The sequence below is a fragment of the Piliocolobus tephrosceles genome, chromosome 5 (assembly GCF_002776525.5).
Source record: "Piliocolobus tephrosceles isolate RC106 chromosome 5, ASM277652v3, whole genome shotgun sequence".
In the NCBI taxonomy this organism is placed as follows: domain Eukaryota; kingdom Metazoa; phylum Chordata; class Mammalia; order Primates; family Cercopithecidae; genus Piliocolobus; species Piliocolobus tephrosceles.
Window position 1 is genome coordinate 164,314,110 of NC_045438.1, and position 19,766 is coordinate 164,333,875.

Below are 19,766 nucleotides of genomic sequence, written 5' to 3' on the forward strand. Positions count from 1 at the left end.
TTCAGTAGTTGTTAGATAAAAACAAAGCTATTCTTCTATTAAATTGACATAATAATTGCACATATTTATGGGCTACAGTGTGATGTTTTGATGCATGTTTACAGTGTGTCATGATCAAGTCAAGGTAATGAGCATATCACCACCTCAAACAATTTTCATTTCTTTGTGTTAGGAACAGTCAAGATATCCTCTTCTAGCTATTTGAAAATAAACAAAAAAAAATGATTGTTGGCTATAACCACCCTACAGTCTTATAGAACACCAGAACTTATTCCTCCTGTCTAGCTGTACTTTTGTATCCGGTAACCAACCTCTGGCTATCCACCCCTCGCCGTTACCCTTCTCAACCTCTGGCAACCACTATTCAACTCTCTGCTTCTGTGAGATCAGCGATTTTGGCTTCCACATATGAATGAGAGCAGGCAGTATTCTTCCCCACTTTTTCTCCCTGCCCCACTACCCTTCCCAGCCTCCAGAAGCCATTCTTCTACTCTCTACCTCCATGAATACAATTGTTTTAATTTTTAGCGTCCACAAACGAGTGAGAACAATGTGAAGTTTGTCTTTCCGTGCCTTGTTTATTTCACTTAATATAATGTCCTCTAGACTCATCCATGTTGCCTCGTATGACAGGATTTCGTTCCTTTTTATGCTAAAAAGTATTCTTTTGTGTGTATACACCACATTTTTAATTCACTCATCTGTTGATGGAAAGCCAGGTTGATTTCATGCCTTGGCTGTTGTGAATAGTGCTGCAATGCACACGGACGGCAGACAGCTCTTTGACATACTGATTCACTTTCCTCTGGGTTCATACCTAGTAGCGGGATTGCTGGGTCATATGGTAGTTCTAGTTTTAAGGACAAAGCTATTATTGATGATTCTTAATAATAGGCTTGCTTTGGCTAAAGAATGAATTCTCTCAAGGGTGTCAGTTAAGTCACAAAGAATTAAGAATGATAAAGTTATCAAATGATGATATTTGCTGTGTTACCAGGTAATAGGGGAAGAATCATTAATGCCAGGAGGCATCCTCAGAACTAGAACAGTTAATTCAGCAGATCCTTCAGGAATCTGGAGTCACAGCAACCACGACAAGGTTCATGATTGACTGATTGCAAAATGGGCCTAATCCTCCAACCTTTCCTGTACCCAAGCCCCCTGCAACACGACTTTGCAGCTCCTTCCACTGAGGCGAAGCCTGTTTCTCCACCTCTTGAATCCCTGCCCGATACTGTTTTCCCACTTCCACTTTGATGCAACACCACTCCCAGGAAACCTTTTGCATTCTTATTTCTGTCTCGGCGCTTGAGACTCCAACTTGTAACACTAGGAATACAAAAATAAATAAGATAGGCTGACAGTCCTTGCTTTTAAGGAAAGCAAATAAATGTTTGTAGAATAAAATGTTTTAAAAAAAAGAGTATCATTTCCAGTGTTCTGATACTCTAGCTATATTTTCAGAAACCAAACTAGGATGTAAACATCTAGAACTTCAAATGAAGACATCAGGACCTAAGATTGAGGTGTATGAACTTTCTATGGTTGTGAAACTTGGATTTTTAAAAATAGGCCTTGTGTTATTCTGTCTTCACATTGCTATAAAGAACTACCTGAGACTGGGTAATTTATGAAGAAAAGAGGTTTAATTGAATCATAGATCCACAGGTTTAACAGGAAGCATGACTGGGAAGCCTCAGGAAACTTACAATCAGGGCAGAAAGCAAAGGTGAAGGCAGGCACGTCTTACCGTGATGGAGCAGGAGAGAGAGAGCGAGCGAGCGAGCGAGGGGGGAGGTGCCACACTTTAAAACCAACAGATCTCTTGAGAACTCACTCACTATCACCAGAACAGCAAGCAGGAAATCTGTCTTCATGACCCAATCGCCCCCCACCAAGCCCCTCCTCCAACATGTGGGGATTACAGTTCAAAATGGGATTTGGGTGGGGACAGAGCCAAATCATATCAGGCTTCCAAAGCAAGGTCAAATAATCTTCCTTTGAGTAATCAGATATCATCACTTAATATAACCTTTATCTACTTCTGGACAAAAATGTAGTGTCTTTGCATTGTCCAGAAAACATCATGGTTCCACTGACCACCTTCTTTTATAATACATCTTTGCCTTCTTTGGCTACGAATATTTAAATCAAATTGGCAAATTATGCCACTGAGGACACTGAAAAAAATCTAGACAAGGACTCTATTTCACCAGTGCAATGATCCCAGGGGAAGCTTCCAGTTCAGGCAAATTCATGAGCTGGGACTGTCTCCCGGTTATGTTACCTTCAAGTCAGAAATGATCCTGTCTTTGTAGCAACGTATACATTTATCCTGTCAACCTGGCAAAATTGCTTGAATACCTACTATGTTAAAAGTGTAGGCATCATTGCATTGTACAGCAATACGTGCAGCAATATGAAAGAAACAAATATAGACCAGGCATGGTGGCTCACGCCTGTAATCCCAGCATTTTTCAGAGGCCAAGTGGGCGTATCAGCTGAGGTCAGGAGTTTGAGACTAGCCTGGCCAACATGGCGAAACCCTATTTCTACCAAAAATACCAAAAAAAATTAGCCTGGTGTGGTGGCACGCGCCTGTAATCCCAGCTACTCGGGAGGCTAAGGCAGGAGAATCACTGAAACCTGGGAAGCAGAGGTTACGGTGAGCTGAGATAGCACCACTGCACTCCAGCTTGGGTGACAGTGTGAGACTCAGTCTCAAAAAGAAAAGAAAAGGAACAAATATAGAAACACCATCTATCTGGCATAAGCAGGCAAAGAAGGGCACCAAAAAAGATAATTTGTCAAGGAACCGAAGCTTATGAGTTTGAGCACCAGAATCCAACCAACTCCGCATCCCCACTGTTACCACCTGGGCCACCATCCCTTGTCCGTAGATCTGTAAAATCTCCCAACCGCTCTCCTCCACCCAGGCATTCCTTGGGAGGCCAGAGAGGGTTTGAGTCAGATCATGCCAGTCGTCTTGTTAAGACTGTCCAATGGTGCTCCAGTTCTCTCCACGTAAAATCTGGCAGGCCAGGGATAAAGCAAAAGCTCCACTACATCCTGCTCTGGTATCCTGGCCCCTGGTCATGCCAACGGTGGGCACGAAAAACCAAGTTGCTTCTCAACGTATGCAGCCAAAAAGCCCCACAGCTCAGTGGTTGGGTTTCTCTCCAAGTATCCCACTCTGTTCTTGCTAGATTTCTGCTCACTATTCTAGACTGCAATGGGCCATGGAGGACCCCCACTCCCGCTCCCACCTCCATGAGTTTACTCCCAGTAAGGGCTCCTCTAGCAGCTTGGGGGTGGGTAAAAATGGGGCCTATGTGCTTTTATATAGAGCAGTGCTTATCATTTTTTAGCTAAGGCATGTAGAGATTTTGTGATCACCCTGTGTGTCTCTAAATATATCCACATAAGGCAGAAATTAGAGTCTACCTGACAACTATGGTGGACATTGGAGGCTCTTTCGTGTTTCTCGTCAACAAGTGACATTTCTTCCACCCGTCTGTTACATTGTTGATGATTTTTCTTTTCCACAGGGGCATTCTGTTCGGCTTTGGGGTCAGATTAATCTCTTTTGGCAACTGATGTCTTGCTAAGATTCTTTCCAAGCCAGAGAGTTCAGGATTCTCACCTGGTAATAGAATAAGCATTAATACATTCAATGTTCCTCTCCATCTTTGCATAGCAAGAGTAACAAGGCACTGATTTGAAAACATATATATGCAGCTTGATAATCCCTATTTAGCTTTGTCATTCCTTTATTCCAACAATATTACTGGGCACCATTTAGATCTTAGCCTGGTCCTAGACATCTAGCAGATACATTGTAAGTAAATAAAAGAATGAACAAGGCCAGGCGTGGTGGCTCACACCTGTAATCCTAGCATTTGGGAGGCTGAGGCGGGTGGATCATGAGGTCAGGAGATCGAGACCATCCTGGCGAACACGGTGAAACCCCATCTCTACTAAAAATATAAAAAATTAGCTGGGCGTGGTGGTGGGTGCCTGTAGTCCCAGCTACTCGGGAGGCTGAGGCAGGACAATGGTGTTAACCCATGAGGCGGAGCTTGCAGTGAGCTGAGATCACGCCACTGCACTCCAGCCTGGGTGACACAGCGAGACTCTGTCTCAAAAAAAAAAAAAAAAGAATGAACAAACAAGCAAACAAGCTGGCAGGCTGGGACCACACAAATAGAGTTGGTTATGTGTGCATTCTCAAACTAATGGCAAGTTACATACAATTATTATTAGTGTGATTCTCATTTTCCCTTTAATTGCATACTTAATTGGAGATGCACAGTTTCAAGCTTCCCGGAAGAAACAGGGTGACTGTTATTGTCAGGCTGCATAACTTGGGGCCCCCTTCTATTGGTGATTTTGCCTGAGCAAGGGTTACAACATGGATTGAACTTAAAACAACAGCATGCTCTGTCAGTTAGAATGTGGGAGTGTAACTTACTGTTCTTTTTGATTCCACAAAATTCATTTCTGGCCAGAAATGAACTGTTTTTTCTCTCTCTGTTATAAGTGTATCTATTTTCAGCTATGTCAGTGGGAAATGCCTTCCTTCTTTTGGGTGTTCCAATAACTGAGACTTGAGGTTTGGATTGCTGCAGCCTGCGTAGGAACTCTGGACGGCCAGTGGTACAGTTACAACGCATGGTAGAGCCACTTGGAGATGAAGTCAATACCAGAGGGGCTTAGATCCCGTGTTATCAGAAATGGACTAGCATCCCTCCCTGGTCAGCCAGCACCTCCATGAGAGCTCCAGGATGGAGTGCAGTGGTGCATTCATACCTCATTCCAGCCTCCACCTCCTGTGCTCAAGCGATCCTCTGACCTCAGCCTCCTCCGCAGCTGGGACTACAGGCATGCACCACCACACCCGGCTAATTTTTGCTATTATTTGCAGAGATGGGGGTCTCATTTTGTTGCCTAGGTTCATCTCATTCCTAACTTCAAGTGATCCTCCTGCCTCAGCCTCCCAAAGTTAACTTTATGTTTAAAATACAAAAGAAAAATCTGGGGTTTTTTTTTTTTTAATTATGGATGTTTAGTTCTTTTTCTTTCTTTCTTCATGTAATCATTTCTGGGTAACCAATATAGAGTAATATAGGCAAAGCATCCTTCAGGTGAAGAGGAGATTGACAGGAAAAGGAACGAAACCTATTTTTAAGGTCAAAAGAAATTTCTTCTGGAAGGAAGGTTTCGATCCAGCAGCAGCAAGACAGCAGCATCCATTTTTAAATTCTTGGTCTGATGGATGAAAGTCAGAGAAATAGGGCCATGTCTTCAGGATGCATATGCAAGGAAATCACTATATGTTTGGAAATGGCATCTTGGCAATGGAGCAAACTTTTAGTGATGAATTCAAGACCTCAAAGGCTAATGTGTTCCCAATGACTGACTGGACTCAGCCTGAGGCCAGGTCCCTGAAGGCACAAACTCAGGACTCTGAGGAGTCATTTCTTACCCCTTAATGCCGTTCACCTCAGCCCCATGAACCCCCTTAAACTGGCTTCCAACCATAGCAAAGAATCACTGCACCCAAATACCTCTGAAACAAAGGCACGCCGCTGCTGCTTGGCAGTTGCACATGGCAGGAATTACCAGCTGCTAAACCTGTATCGACGTCTATCACCGTCTACATTGGGAGGCTACGGAGACAAAATCTAAATCAATATAGAATGGGAATGTCTCTAGAAAATCGAAACCCATTTCTCCAACTTCACATAAATAATTACTGCATTTTTCAACGTTAATGTTGCATTTTAATTACAAAAGTAAAAGGTTTTCATTGGAATAATTAAAATGAAACAACTCAGCAAAGTCTACATAGTAAAAAGGGAAAGTTTTGCTTCGTTTTCCTTCTCCAAGCTCTATCCTTTCTCTGGAGGTAGCCACTGTCCTGAATTTCCTAAGTCTCCTTCAAAACTCTTTTCTATGCATTTATAGACACACATATATAGGTACAAATGTACAGTTTTCTTTTGGCATACATGGATCCATACTGTGTATCTTCCTTTGCAGCTTATTAAAACTCTATAATCCGTACTGGAGATATGTTAATGTCAACCTTCTTTTTAACAGTATTCCACTGTAGGGATATATGCCTTCATTTAATTATTCAGCTACTGAATGTCATAGGTTGTTTAAATTTTTTACTATTATAGACAATGCTTCAGTGCACGGCCATGTTTATCTATTTTTGTGCTCAGGTACAAGTTATTTCTGTAGGATAATAACTAGAAGTGGAATTGCTAAGTTGAAGGACATGTACATGTAACAGGATGTGAAAATATACATTTTTCTGTTGGGTCTGTTTTCTCCAAGGCCCCAAAGTCTGAGAAAACTCAAGTAGGTGCCAGACACCTATTCATGCACAAGATTATCTATCAATATGTGAAGAAACGGAGCATTCATTCAGGATTCCTTAAGGCACGTGAGGATTTCTTTAGGCACAGAGTCGGGGCAGTGCTGTGTACTATGTCATTCCCCTTCCCGCTCTCGGCTTTAAGGGGACTTTAGAGAAGTACCTGGGGAATGGGACTATGTCTCCTAACACCAGTGCGTCAGTCTCCTAGGGCCGTCCTAACAGTACCACAAAGGGGGTCGCTTAAAACAACAAATTTATTGTTTCACAATTCAGGAGGCTGGAAGTCAGAAATCAAGGTGGCAGCAAGGCCATGCTGAAACCTTGAGGGGAGAATCTTTCTTTGTCTCTTCCTAGTTTCTGGTGTTTGCCTGCAATCCTTGGTATTCCCTGACTATGGATGTATCACGCCCATCTCTGTCTCTACTGTCACAAGAGATGTCTCTTTCTTCTTATAAGGACACCAGTCATACTGGATGAAGAACCCTCTCTATACATATTATGACCTCATCTAAGTCTAATTACTTCTGCACCCTGTAAAGACCCTATTTCCAAATCTAGTCACATTCTGGGGCACTGGGAGTTAGGACTTCAATGTATCTTGTTGAGAGACAATATATGTTGTTGAGGGACATCTATGTGTTTTGTTGAGCCCACAACACCTGGAAACATAATGGTGAGTGGCTGGGATCACAGCTGCCTGTGGCCACAGAGAAAACAGGGCAGTGTTGGAAGCCAACTGTGCTTTCATTAACCAGGTGAAGGTATGGGGAGCAAGGGCACAGATTTTCTATGAGCTAAATGTAAACCCCAGCCAGGCTTGGTGGCTCATGCCTGGAATCCCAGCACTTTGGGAAGCCAAGGTGGGTGGATCACTTGAGGTCAGGAGTTTGAGACCAACCTGGCCAACATGGCAAAACACTGTCTCTACTAAAATTCAAAAATTAGCCAGGTGTGGTGGCACATGTCTGTAATCTCAGCTACTCGGGAGGCTGAGGCAGGAGAATTGCTTGAACCCGGGAGGCGGAGGTTGCAGTCAGCCGAGATCATACCACTGCACTCCAGCCTGGGCGACAGAGTGAGACTCTGTTTCAAAACTAAAGAAACTAACTAAATAAATAACTAAATAAATAAAAATGTAAACCCCTTAGAAAATACAGTTGACCTTTGAATAACATGGAGGTTAGGGGCTCTGGCCCCTGCCCAGTTGAAAATAAGCATATAAGTTTCTTCTGTTAAAGAGTCTTGGCTGGACTCGGTGGCTCATGCCTGTAATCCCAGCACTTTGGGAGGCCGAGGCGGGTGGATCACAAGGTCAAGAGATCGAGACCATTTGGCCAACATGGTGAAACCCTGTCTTTACTAAAAATACAAAAATTAGCCGAGAGTGGTGGCGCATGCCTGTAATCCCAGCTACTCGGGAGGCTGAGACAGAGAATTGCTTGAACGCGGGAGGTGGAGGTTGCTGTGAGCCAAGATCGCACCATTGCGCTCCAGCCTGGGCAACAAGAGCAAAACTCTGTCGCAAGAAAAACAACAACAAAAAAGTCTTGCTATGTTGCCCGGGCTGGTCTCGAACTCCTGGGCTCAAGCAATCCTCCCGCCACAGCCTTCCGAGTAGTTGAGCGTGGTAGTCTAGCACCTGTACCATGCCACCACATCCAGCTACTTTTTTGACTTTTGATTCACTCAAAACTTTTACTAATAGCCTACTGTTGACTGGAAGCCTTACTGTTAACATAAACAGTTAGTTGATTAACACATATTGTAAATGTTATATGCATTATACATCACATTCTTAAAGCAAGCAAAAAAAATGTTATTAAGAAAATCATGGCCAGGCGCAATGGCTCATGCCTATAATCCCAGCACTTTGGGAGGCCGAGGCAGGTGGATTGCTTGAGGTCAGGAGTTCAAGACCAGCCTGACCAACATAGTGAAACCCCGTCTCTACTAAAAATACAAAAATTAGCCGGGCATGGTAACGGGTGCCTGTAATCCCAGCTACTCGGGAGGCTGAGACAGGGAATCACTTGAAACCAGGAGGTGGATGTTGCAGTGAGCCGAGATAGCACCACTGCACTCCAGACTGGGAGACAGAGCAAGACTCTGTCTCAAAAAAAAAAAAAAAAAAAAAAAAGAAAATAATAAGGAAAAGAAATACATTGACAGCACTGTATTTATCAATACTACAAGCTTACACCATCTGTTTACAAGAAAAATTGTCTGTCTGAAGTGGCAGGCAACTATTCAATATACAGTACATATCAAGCAACTCAACTTTTTCTTATAACATCATGACTTTTCTCTGCTTCTTGGGAGTACTTCCAGCATCACTAATGGCACTTTTTGTGGGTCCCATGGTGTTATTCAAATTTTATGGTATTGCACTAAACACAAAAAAATGCATGAGAACTGTGAAATCACTTTACTGTGATATGTAATTTACTAGAGAGATGAGCTGCTCACACAGAGATGACTGGCATCACATGGCATTTTAAGAGGCTATTCACACCACTTGAGCTCACAGCAAGAGCAACGGGAGGTGGCTATGAAATTACCACAGCACTACGGTATTGCTACAGTTACTTTTCTACAGTTAGGATTTAATACTGCATCTTTTTTTTTTTTTTTTTTTTTTTTGAGGTGGAGTTTTGCTCTTGTTGCCCAAGCTAGAGTGCAATGGCATGATCTCAGCTCACTGCAGTATCTGCCTCCCGTGTTCGAGAGATTCTCCTGCCTCAGCCTCCTGAGTAGCTGGGATTATAGGTGCCAACCACCACGCCTGGCTACTTTTTGTATTTTTAGTAGAGACGGGGTTTCAACATGTTGGCCAGGCTGGTCTTGAACTCCTGACCTCAGGTGATCTACCCCCTCGGACTCCCAAAGTGCTGGGATTACAGTCATGAGCCACTGCACCTGGCCTAATACTGCATCTTTATTCTCATTTACATTTCCCTTGACTGTGAATGACACCAAATACAATCTGTAAGTGCTTGTGTAAGTTTTTATAAATTTTAACTTTTCCTAATAGGTGTGTGTACATTTTATGGTAGTAAATCATAAAGTAGACTAGTATCTACACATATTCTATGCAGTCACGACATCCCTTTCTCTCTCTCTTTTTTTTTTTTGAGTCTCACTCTGTTGCCCAGGCTGGAGTGCAGTGACACAATCTCAGCTCGCTGCAAACTCCACCTCCTGAGTTCAAGCAATTCTCCTACCTCAGCCTCCCAAGTAGCTGGGATTACAGGCGTGTACCACCACACCCGCCTAATTTTGTATTTTTAGTAAAGACAGGGTTTCACCATGTTAGTCAGACTGGTCTCGAACTCCTTACCTCAAATGATCCACCTGCCTCAGCCTCCCAAAGTGCTGGAATTACAGGCATGAGCCACCATGCCCACCACCTTAATTTTTTCTTAATTTTTTTGTTATTTCTGGACTATATGATTGGTCTACAAATTTTTTCAAATTGTGGCAAATCTTCAAAAAAATTTCCAATATATTTATTGAAAAAAATCCACCTATTGTTGCAGGATCAGGAGGACCAGAGAGAGACCCTGGGGTGTATACAGAAGGATATCTTTATTATTGAGTGCACTTAGACCTAGCAGATTTAACGTTCAAAGACTAGGTGCAGAACAAAGACAGTACTTGACTTTTATACTTCATAAGAGGGGGTGGGCTAGCTTGAAGCAAGCTTACAGTGGCGTGAAAGCAGGGATACAGAGGCAGGATAAAGACAGTTAATTAAGTTGTAACAGGTTCATAACTCAGGATTACACATGACCATTGCCAAGCAACCCAGATGTCTGTTATCTAGATTTTGCCTAGGCATGGGCTTATCCTATAACCTTCATTATGGTGCCCAGGTGGCCACAACTCAGGCCTGTTTAGAGGCTCATGACCTTCACTCTACTGCTTAGACAAAACAGAATTACTTTAAGTTACTATTTACAGAGAACAGGAATCTATAAACTTATTCCATAAAACAAAGGAAAATTTGTTTTTCTTCTCCCTGTGTTGAGGGAGTGCTGGGAGAGTTTCCAGAGCACATTAGATAGTATTATTAAAACTTTTTCTGGGTCTGGGCTGTGCCTGTTGCTGCCTTTGGGAAAAGTCAGCCTAATCCAGGAAAGTTTATTTCTTTTTTTCATTGATTTTATTTTTCTTTAATCTCCTGCCACACCATAAGTGGACCTGCACAGTTCAGATGAGCTGTTTAAGGGTCAGCTGTAGTCGTTTGGAGCCTGCTTGAATAGGAGGATCTCAGGAGGGTTTCCGTCAAAAGATGATGCAATTTCCGTTGAAATAGGATGGAAGTGAATCTTACAAAAGCTGGAAAAGGTGGTGCTGTGGTCTGAATGTTCATGCCCCTCCAAATTCATATGTTAAATCCTAACCTCTAAGGTGATGGTATTACATGGTGGGTAGGCCTTTAAGAGGTAACCAGGTCATAGGGGCGGTGCCTTATAAACTAGGCCTGAGAGAGATACCTAACCCTAACCCCTTCCACTACATGAAGACGCAGCAAGAGGTGCCATCTACGAACCAGAAAGTTTTCTCCAAACATGGTATCTACCTTGATTTTAGACTTCCCAGCCACCAGAACTATGAGAAATAAATTTTTCTGTTTATAAGCTACCCAGTCTATAGGATTTGTTGTTATTTTTGTTTTTGTGAGATGGAGTCTCACTCTTGTCGCCCAGGCTGGAGTTCAATGGCACAATCTTGGCTCACTGCAACCTACGCTTCCAAGGTTCAAGCAATTCTCCTGCCTCAGCCTCCCGAGTAGCTGGGATTACAGGCACCCATCACCACATCCAACTGCTTTTTGTATTTTTAATTGAGATGGGGTTTCACCATGTTGGCCAGGCTGGTCTTGAACTCCTGATCTCAGGTGATCTGCTCATCTTGTCCTCCCAAAGTGCTGGGATTACAGGCGTGAGCTATGGCTCCTGGCCTTGGAATTGCATCTTAATCTCTGTGGCAGCTGCTATTTTGTTTTCTAAATTCATGAGCACAGTTGGCTGCCTCTACCTTTGTCTTCCACTTAAACAGGAACAATTTAGGAAGCAGACTCCACCCAATGCTGCAAATTGGCCCCATTATCAATGACCCTGACAGAATTTCAGGAGTGGCAGGCCACTCCAAACTGCAAAAAGTACAGGTTGCTTATAATCCCCAGGAGAAAAGAAAATATCCAGCTTCTTCATGGTGCAACCATGGCCATAGGAGGAATGAATAGCAGGAAACAGAGCAAAGGAACAAAGTTCACAGCCTGCCCTCTTTCCACTTGGAAGTTCTCTCCCTAATCTTAAAATCAAATATAAAGCTTAAATTGTAAATTGAGCAGCATTTCCCTCAGTACCCTTTCCATTTTCCCACAGGTAAGCTTTGCCTAATGAAGAGGGTCAGGCCTGGCCATGCGCAGTGGCTCACGCCTGTAATCCCAGCACTTTGGGAGGCTGAGGCAGGCAGATCACGAGGTCAGGAGATCGAGACCATCCTGGCTAACACAGTGAAAACCCGTCTCTACTAAATATACAAAAAAAAAAAAAAAAAAAACTAGCCGGATGTGGTGGCGGGCGCCTGTAGTCCCAGCTACTCAGGTGCCTGAGGCAGGAGAATGGCATGAACCCAGGAAGCGGAGCTTGCACTAAGCTGAGATTGTGCCACTGCACTCTAGCCTTTGTGACAGAGACAGACTCTGTCTCAAAAAAAAAAAAAACAAAAAAAAGAAGAAGAGGGTCAGGCCTAACTTGGCTCACAAAAGACTATTTATGCAAAAGGAACATGAAGAAGCAATGGATAATCAGCACGAGTACATTCCGGAATAAGCTTGGAAGCCCATGGATGGGGACATGTGTCTAGAGGACCAATCACCCTGACAATGTAAAGAACGAGGCTTTGCAGACGCTGCCGCCGAAGAAATTCTTGTACTACTAGCCATGGTCAACCCTACCGTGTTCTTCGACATTGCCGTCGACGGCGAGCCCTTGGGCCGCGTCTCCTTCGAGCTGTTTGCAGACAAGGTTCCAAAGACAGCAGAAAATTTTCGTGCTCTGAGCACTGGAGAGAAAGGATTTGGTTATAAGGGTTCCTGCTTTCACAGAATTACTCCAGGGTTTATGTGTCAGGGTGGTGACTTCACACGCCATAATGGCACTGGTGGCAAGTCCATCTATGGGGAGAAATTTGAAGATGAGAACTTCATCCTAAAGCATACAGGTCCTGGCATCTTGTCCATGGCAAATGCTGGACCCAACACAAATGGTTCCCAGTTTTTCATCTGCACTGCCAAGACTGAGTGGTTGGATGGCAAGCATGTGGTCTTTGGCAAAGTGAAAGAAGGCATGAATATTGTGGAGGCCATGGAGCGCTTTGGGTCCAGGAATGGCAAGACCAGCAAGAAGATCACCATTGCTGACTGTGGACAACTCGAATAAGTTTGACTTGTGTTTTATCTTAACCACCAGACCATTCCTTCTGTAGCTCAGGAGAGCACCCCTCCACCCCATTTGCTCGCAGTATCCTAGAATCTTTGCTCTCACTGCAGTTCCCTTTGGGTTCCATGTTTTCCTTGTTCTCTCCCATGCCTAGCTGGATTGCAGAGTTAAGTTTATGATTATGAAATAAAAACTAAATAACAAAAAAAAAAAAAAAAAAAAGAACGAGTTCTGACCGGGTGCAGGGGATCCCACCTCGAATTCCAGCACTTTGAAGGCAAAGGCGGGCGGATCACTTGAGCTTAGGAGTTTGAGACCAGTCCGGGCAACATGGCAGTGTGAGGGGCTGGGGGGCATCTCTACAAAAATTAAAAAATTAGACATTGTGGTGGCAATGCACCTGTAGTCCCAGCTACTGGGGAGGTCGAGGTGGAGGATCACATGAGCCCAGGAGTTTGAAGCTGTGGTGAGCCATGATTATTGCACTCCTGCACTCCAGCCTGGGGGATAAAGCGAGAGCCCCATTTCAAAAAATAATAAAAAGAAACTAAGTAAAATAAAGAGTAAAAGTTCTTACTTACGGCTTAAAGTAGAGGCAGTTTGTATCAGGATAAAGTGTATGCTTACTGAAAAGAACTCATGCCTACCCTCTACCCACATACATTTTTTCTTGTCCTCTTCACTCCTGTAGGAATAAAGCGTCTCCATCAGGTGATTAGGAAGCAGCTTGTGGAGGTTAGACAGCATGTCAAAGGTGTGACACAAAACTTCTGGCTGGGCATAGTTTTTCGGCTTCTCACACTTGTCAAGGAGTGAAGATTTCATCACGCTGGAGCTGCTGCTGGCTGTTCTCATGATGCTGGTTGCATCACAGAGAGGAACAAACTGAGAACATGAGGAGTGGAGGGATGTGCGATTGTTCTCCTGGCGAGCTCTCCTCCATCTCAAAGATGCAGTGGAACCGGCTTTCTGATCTCTTATTGCCTGGCATTCTGAGAGTCACAATGGCCCAGGTATTGGTCCGGAACCCTGAGTGCTCATCCTACGTTTTCAAAGCAGAGAAAACCAGCCCATTGAAAATATTCTGCCAAGTCATTCAGGGATTTTTGGCAGAAACTCCAGTCTTGTGTCTGGACATGGACCATTTCTGGGGAAAACTGAGAGCTTTGCTAAAAGGAAGAGGGGAAAGTGGGGGCGCGCATATCCGGTGATATTTTCCCATCTGGTACTTTGTGGAAGCCTTGCTCCCAGTATGTACCTAGTTAAGGCTCCACAGACCTACCAGGCCCCAAGAGAGAGTGGTTACATCAGTGCAGTCCTCAGCATAACCGAGGAAAGAGCTTCATCATCCAAAACTGAGCGAATGCCCAGATTAACACAGGTAAGAAGCCAAACTGCTTCTTATGTTCTTATCCAAACTAATACCAAGAAAACAAAGTAAACAAATGCTCAACTGGAGCTTTTCCAGTGAGAAGCCGTTCTTCACTGCAGACCAAAACGCACACAACAATAGAAGTATTAAATAGTCTTAAATCACCACACTTGATAGCACAGCCCAGAGCAAGATAGAAGCTGCTAAGAACTACTATCAGATTTAGAACAAAAATGCAAATAATAGAGTTTGTTACAGCTACTTTTGGATTTCAGCATGCTCTACCAGGAGCCAGGTTCCCCATAATTGTTCTACTCTTTATGAACCAGCTGGAGAACCACACTGCAGGCTGGTGAGAAGCAGAGAAGGCGTGTGAGCCTAGCATGCTATGGCAAATCTGGGAGCTTGGACCAGCTTTTCACCAACCTTAAAAACATTTGGCCAAGACTATTAAAGTATCACTATTACACCATATGATACATTAGTGGCCAGAGCGGCAAATATAAAATTCCATTCATATATGCATATATAAAGATCTATACAAGTATTTATTATTTTTTTTTTTTTGAGATGGAGTTTTGCTCTTGTTGCCCAGGCAGGAGTGTAATGGCGTGATCTCGGCTCACCACAACCTCTGCCTCCCAGGTTCAAGCAATTCTCCTGCGTTGGCCTCCCGAGTAGCTGAGATTACAGGCATGTGCCACCACGCCCGGCTAATTTTGTATTTTTAGTAGAGATGGAGTTTCTCCATGTTGGTCAGGCTGGTCTTGAACTCCCGACCTCAGGTGAGCTGTCCACCTAGGCCTCCCAAAGTGCTGGGTTATAGGCCTGAGCCACCTCACCCGGCTTTCTTTTCTTTCTTTTTTCCCTTCCCCTCCCCTCTCCTCCCCCTTCCCTCCCTTCCCTTCCCTTTCGTTCTCTTTCTTTTTGAGACAGAATTTTGCTCTCTGTGGCCCAGGCTGCAGTGCAGTGGTGTGGTCACAGCTCACTGTAACCTCGACCTCCTGGGCTCAAGCAATCCTCCCACCTCAGCCTCACAAGTAGCTGAGTCTATAGGTGTGCACCACTACGCCCAGCTAATTTTTGTTATTTTTCTTTTGTAGAGATAGGGTCTCCCTATGTTGCCCTGGCTGGTCTCCAACTCCTGACCTCAAGCAATCCTCTTGCCTCAGCCTCCCAGAGTGCTGTGATTACAGGCGCAAGCCACTATGTCTGGCCTATTCCATCTCTTAACTTTCAACTTGCAAACTCAAAAAGTCAAACTAAAAAAAAAATACTTTAAATGCAAGGACATATTTAAAATATGTTATATAACTAACAAGAACCACTGGAATTCAATCTGATTCTCCTAAGTTTACAGGTGTTTTTGGTGGGGAGCAGTGGGGTAGAGTATTCTGGCAGCCGGAAGACATATCCCCGGCTTCTTTCTTCCAAGCAAAGTTGAGCGCATTCCTCTAAACCTTCATTTATATAAATAGCAAACAACAAACCATGTTTTAAGTAATTCAACATGCCAAGGAAGTGATCTACTAAAATGTAATTCTTTACACTTCATGTAAATGGACTCATATGTTCTTAGTCAATGCTCTCAATGACTATACCAATGCAACTGATGGAATGTTTATAGTTATCTGATGCATGCTGACCTTGGTTGAAATCTGAAGTCGGTCACAATTATTAAATTTTGTTTTTAAATAAACTATCAGATGGATATATATTTTTTACACACACATATATATATTTACAATGAATAACACTTTTAGGAATCAATCTCATTCATTTTCTCTAATTACAGTGTGATTAAAGAACACTGTTTAGGAGAGACGTGTCATGAATGACGCCTGGCAAATATTCTGCTGCTAACTAGCTGTGTGATCTTGATCTGTGCCAACCAGGCCTCAGCCCATAGTACTAATATTCCTGGATGGAACAAATGCTTTCATTTTGTATTCTGTTTTGTATTCCTCTTACTTCCAATTCTAGTATTCAGTGGCTAATATATTTACCTTTTCAAAACTGGACTTTTAACATATTATTATTTTCTCCTAAGTATTTTCTTGTTGTGATGCGAGCTGCTATGCCGGGCCAGCAGCCCACAGAGGTGCTAGCAGTGTGTTATTAACTAAATTGATCCCGCAGCGCAGCAGCTGCAAGACTCTGGGTTGTTTTTCTACTTAGGCTGATCTTTTATTCATGACTTTCAGGTAAACGCAATTCCTTTTTCTGTTCCTAAGAGGGTTTCTGTGTCTCCTGAATACCTTCTTCTTCCCCCCTGCCATGGTGGGTGTGACAAGATCAGCTGGCTTCCAGAAGGCAAGGTGTTCAGTAATGTTCAAAGACAGAAGATGATCTCCAAGTTTTTTAAGGAAAGCATTCTAAAGAAAGTGTTCCGTTCACAACAAATGAGGTGGGAGGGGTCTGACGACCAGAAAGGGACTTCAAGTTACACCTTTCCTGGCACCAGAAAGTAAGTTCTGACACTGAAACGTTAACCAAAATTTAAAGTGAATTTGTGATATAAGGCTAGGAAAATAGAGTTACAGCGTATAGGTATCTGAAAAATAGAAAGGCTTATGAAGCAATTCAAATGGCAGAAATCAAGTCTTAAATCAAAACAAAGGAGAAAATACATGATTGAGAATTTATTCAGAAGCACTAGCTGCAACATATGCAGATGTGAAATTCAGTGATTGATGTGTTTATTTTGCTTCCTTTTGGAAATATGTTCATATACATCACTATCACATGTTCTAGGAATAAATAGTTTTTAAACAATATTTCTTAACTATTTGCAACAAAACAATGGCCTCCCAAATAGGACATTGCTATGGGAGCAGAGTGTTAAAGGTTAATTTTTAAAACTTCAAATTAGAAATATTTGCATAGATATTTCTTAAAAAGGAACTATATAAACACAAGAAGGTATATTTAAGATGAATGCTCATAGAATCGAGTTCTAAATCAGGATAAATTAGCCACTACTGAAAGACAAAGCAGTTGCTCAAAAAGCAAAAACAAAAAAAAGACTAGATTGCTAAACCTTATGTGAAATACAAATTGCTCATAACTGAAATGAAATGTTTCCCACTGACTTAGCATCTTATTTGAGAACAAAACTGCATATTATTAATTAGAAAATACTGTCCTAACTTTCAGAAAATGTTACATAATATATTGAACAAGATTCTGCTGTAGGCTGGGCACAGTGGCTCACAGCTGTAATCCTAGCACTTTGAGAGGCCGACACGGGTGTACCACCTGAGGTCAGGAGTTTGAGACCAGCCTGACCAATATGGTGAAACCCCGTCTCTACCATAAATACAAAAAAATTAGCCAGGCGTGGTGGCATGTGCCTGTAGTCCCAGCAACTTGGGAGGCTGAGACAGGAGAATTACTTGAACCCGGGAGGCGGAGGTTGCAGTGAGCTGAGATTGCACCATTGCACTCCACCCTGGGCAACAGAGTGGGACTCTGTCTCAAAAAGGAAAAAAAAAAAAAAAAAAAAAAAAGACTCTGCTATACATGACCAGTCACTACCTTGGCAATTCTAAAGGGAACAGCAAAGGAAGATGAGGACAAATGCATGGGTAATATCAAAAGGTGAAAGATACTGAAGGAGGCAGACTGAAATAGAAGCCTTTTCCCTCCAGAATAATTAGAAACTAAGTAATGTTGCTACTGACATATCTTTACGTAATTCAGGACAATGAAAAGCAATGTTATCGCAAGGTGCTTTCCAAAGTATTTACATGGTAGTCAATGTCATCGCCTATGTTATAGGAGGAGAAACTGAGGTGGGCAGCAGAGCTTGCTAAATGCCTGAGATAGCATCTGCCTCATCCTGTTGTGTTTATGAAAGAATGGTTTCACTCAGGATCAGCTAAAGAGGTGCAGATTTAAAGTAAGGGAAGCTGAGGCTACCACTAAAATCTGAATCCTGGGAATGGCCACGAGATGGCTGGAGGTGCAGGGGCCAAGGGCTTGGCCCTCTGAAGATTCGCTGAAAAATCAACATGCAAAAGGCAGAGTAATTGGGGAAAAGGCATACAGATGTATTTAGCATGTGTTTATACATGGGAGTGTACAGAATGAAAACTCAGAAATACAGGCAAGAGTTTCCATTTTTATGCTTAGGTTCAACAAAGGATGGAGAGCTGTGTAAAAATACGATTGGACAAAACAGGTTTGATCTAATGCTAATAGCCTGAGTGGGGGCACCCAGCAAAGCCTGTCTCTCTAGACTATTCTTGGCCTCTCTGAGCAGTATTCCTTCCTTCTGGGTATGGGGCAGGGTACTCTCTGGAATGGGGGTCTTATGACCTACAGTCAAACAAGGTAGGTCAGATAATTTCTTTATGGCCAGTTTTTACACAGAAAGGCAAAGGGAAAATTAGAGTAATATTTTTAGGTTTCATGGCTGGCTTTGGGAAAAAAGCATTCTGATTTCTGTAAGTTGCATTGGAAAAGAGGGATTCTAGTTCCTCAGGCTAGCCTCGGAGGGAGAGTAGGACTGAGACACAGAAGGGCAGAAGGAGGTCAGAGAAAACCTTTTGCTTCTGAGGCTATTTCCTAAGGCTTCATTTTGGGGAACTGTTTTCTGAGCCCCAACAGAAGGAAGGTGCATTTTCTTGGCCTTGGGATTGATGTTAAGCTGGGTCTGAGCTGCTGTAGAAAATGACCCACTGTCCAACCCCCTACACTGGGCCAGAGCCAGACCACACCCAAGGGTTTGGAGAGGGCACCATTTCCAACTTGTTGCTTTCCTATTTCACACCACCACGGCCGTGCACATTGAGCAATGAGGGAAGGGCCAGCCATGATTTTGATGCTGATGTCAAAGCATTCAAAAGTCTCCAGAGAAAGGAAGACCAGTTGAGTGGGGGTGATAATATGAAAGGAACATTTTTAAGAATAAGTTCTGTTAAGGAAAAGAATCTTAGACGATGCATTTATGGATGACAAACCTCAGAAGGACTCTAAGGGATCAGGAATCAGTTTGAGTTCTGAAATAACAGAAAAAAGGCATGAACAGAAACATAAAGCAAGGAAGATGGGAAAAGTGTAAGCCAGATATGTGGAAGTCACACACATGCACACGTAATTTCTGTCTCAAGAGCGGGGAACATTTCCCAGCTAGATATATTTGTAGAAAGCAATAGCTGGAAATACATGAACCCCAATATTTCTAGTAATTGTAAATTGGGAAACATTACATAATACATCTAAGGCTCAGGTTACTCAATTATAAAATAGGAATAACTAGGCTGGGCTCAGTGGCTCATGCTTGTAATCCCAGCACTTTGGGAGGCTGAGCCTGGCAGACCACCTGAGGTCAGGAGTTCGAGACGAGCCTGGCCAACATGGCGAAACCCGTCTCTACTAAAAATACAAAAAATTAGCCGGGCATGGTAGCAGGTGCCTGTAATCCCAACTACTAGGGAACTAGGGAGGCTGAGGCAGGAGAATTGCTTGAACCTGGGAGGCAGAGGTTGCCATGAGCCGAGATCACACATTACACTCCAGCCTGGGTGACAGAGCAAGACTCTGTCTCAAAAAA

General features: G+C 43.1%; 1 protein-coding gene and 1 pseudogene across 4 annotated transcripts in view; one reads left to right on the forward strand and one right to left on the reverse strand.

The window, feature by feature from the left end:
• C5H6orf201 (chromosome 5 C6orf201 homolog) overlaps positions 1 to 19,766 on the reverse strand; it is a 59,737-nt gene that overhangs the window by 37,847 nt on the left and 2,124 nt on the right. Inside the window, exons 2-3 of one of the 3 annotated variants that reach the window (XR_002733471.3) lie at positions 13,500 to 13,879; positions 3,445 to 3,643 (exon numbers count right to left, since the gene is read on the reverse strand). Coding sequence is in view for 2 of the 3 variants with exons in the window: in XM_023221122.2 (XP_023076890.1) it covers positions 3,445 to 3,643; positions 13,500 to 13,692 (392 nt within the window). In the remaining variant the exon portion in view is untranslated. Of the gene's footprint in view, positions 1 to 3,444; positions 3,644 to 13,499; positions 13,880 to 19,766 lie in introns of those variants that run through there. The other 2 variants (XM_023221124.1, XM_023221122.2) reach the window with 2 other exon arrangements.
• LOC111548581 lies at positions 12,302 to 12,966 on the forward strand (annotated as a pseudogene). The gene has a single exon (XR_002733472.1). The product of XR_002733472.1 is annotated as a peptidyl-prolyl cis-trans isomerase A pseudogene (transcript).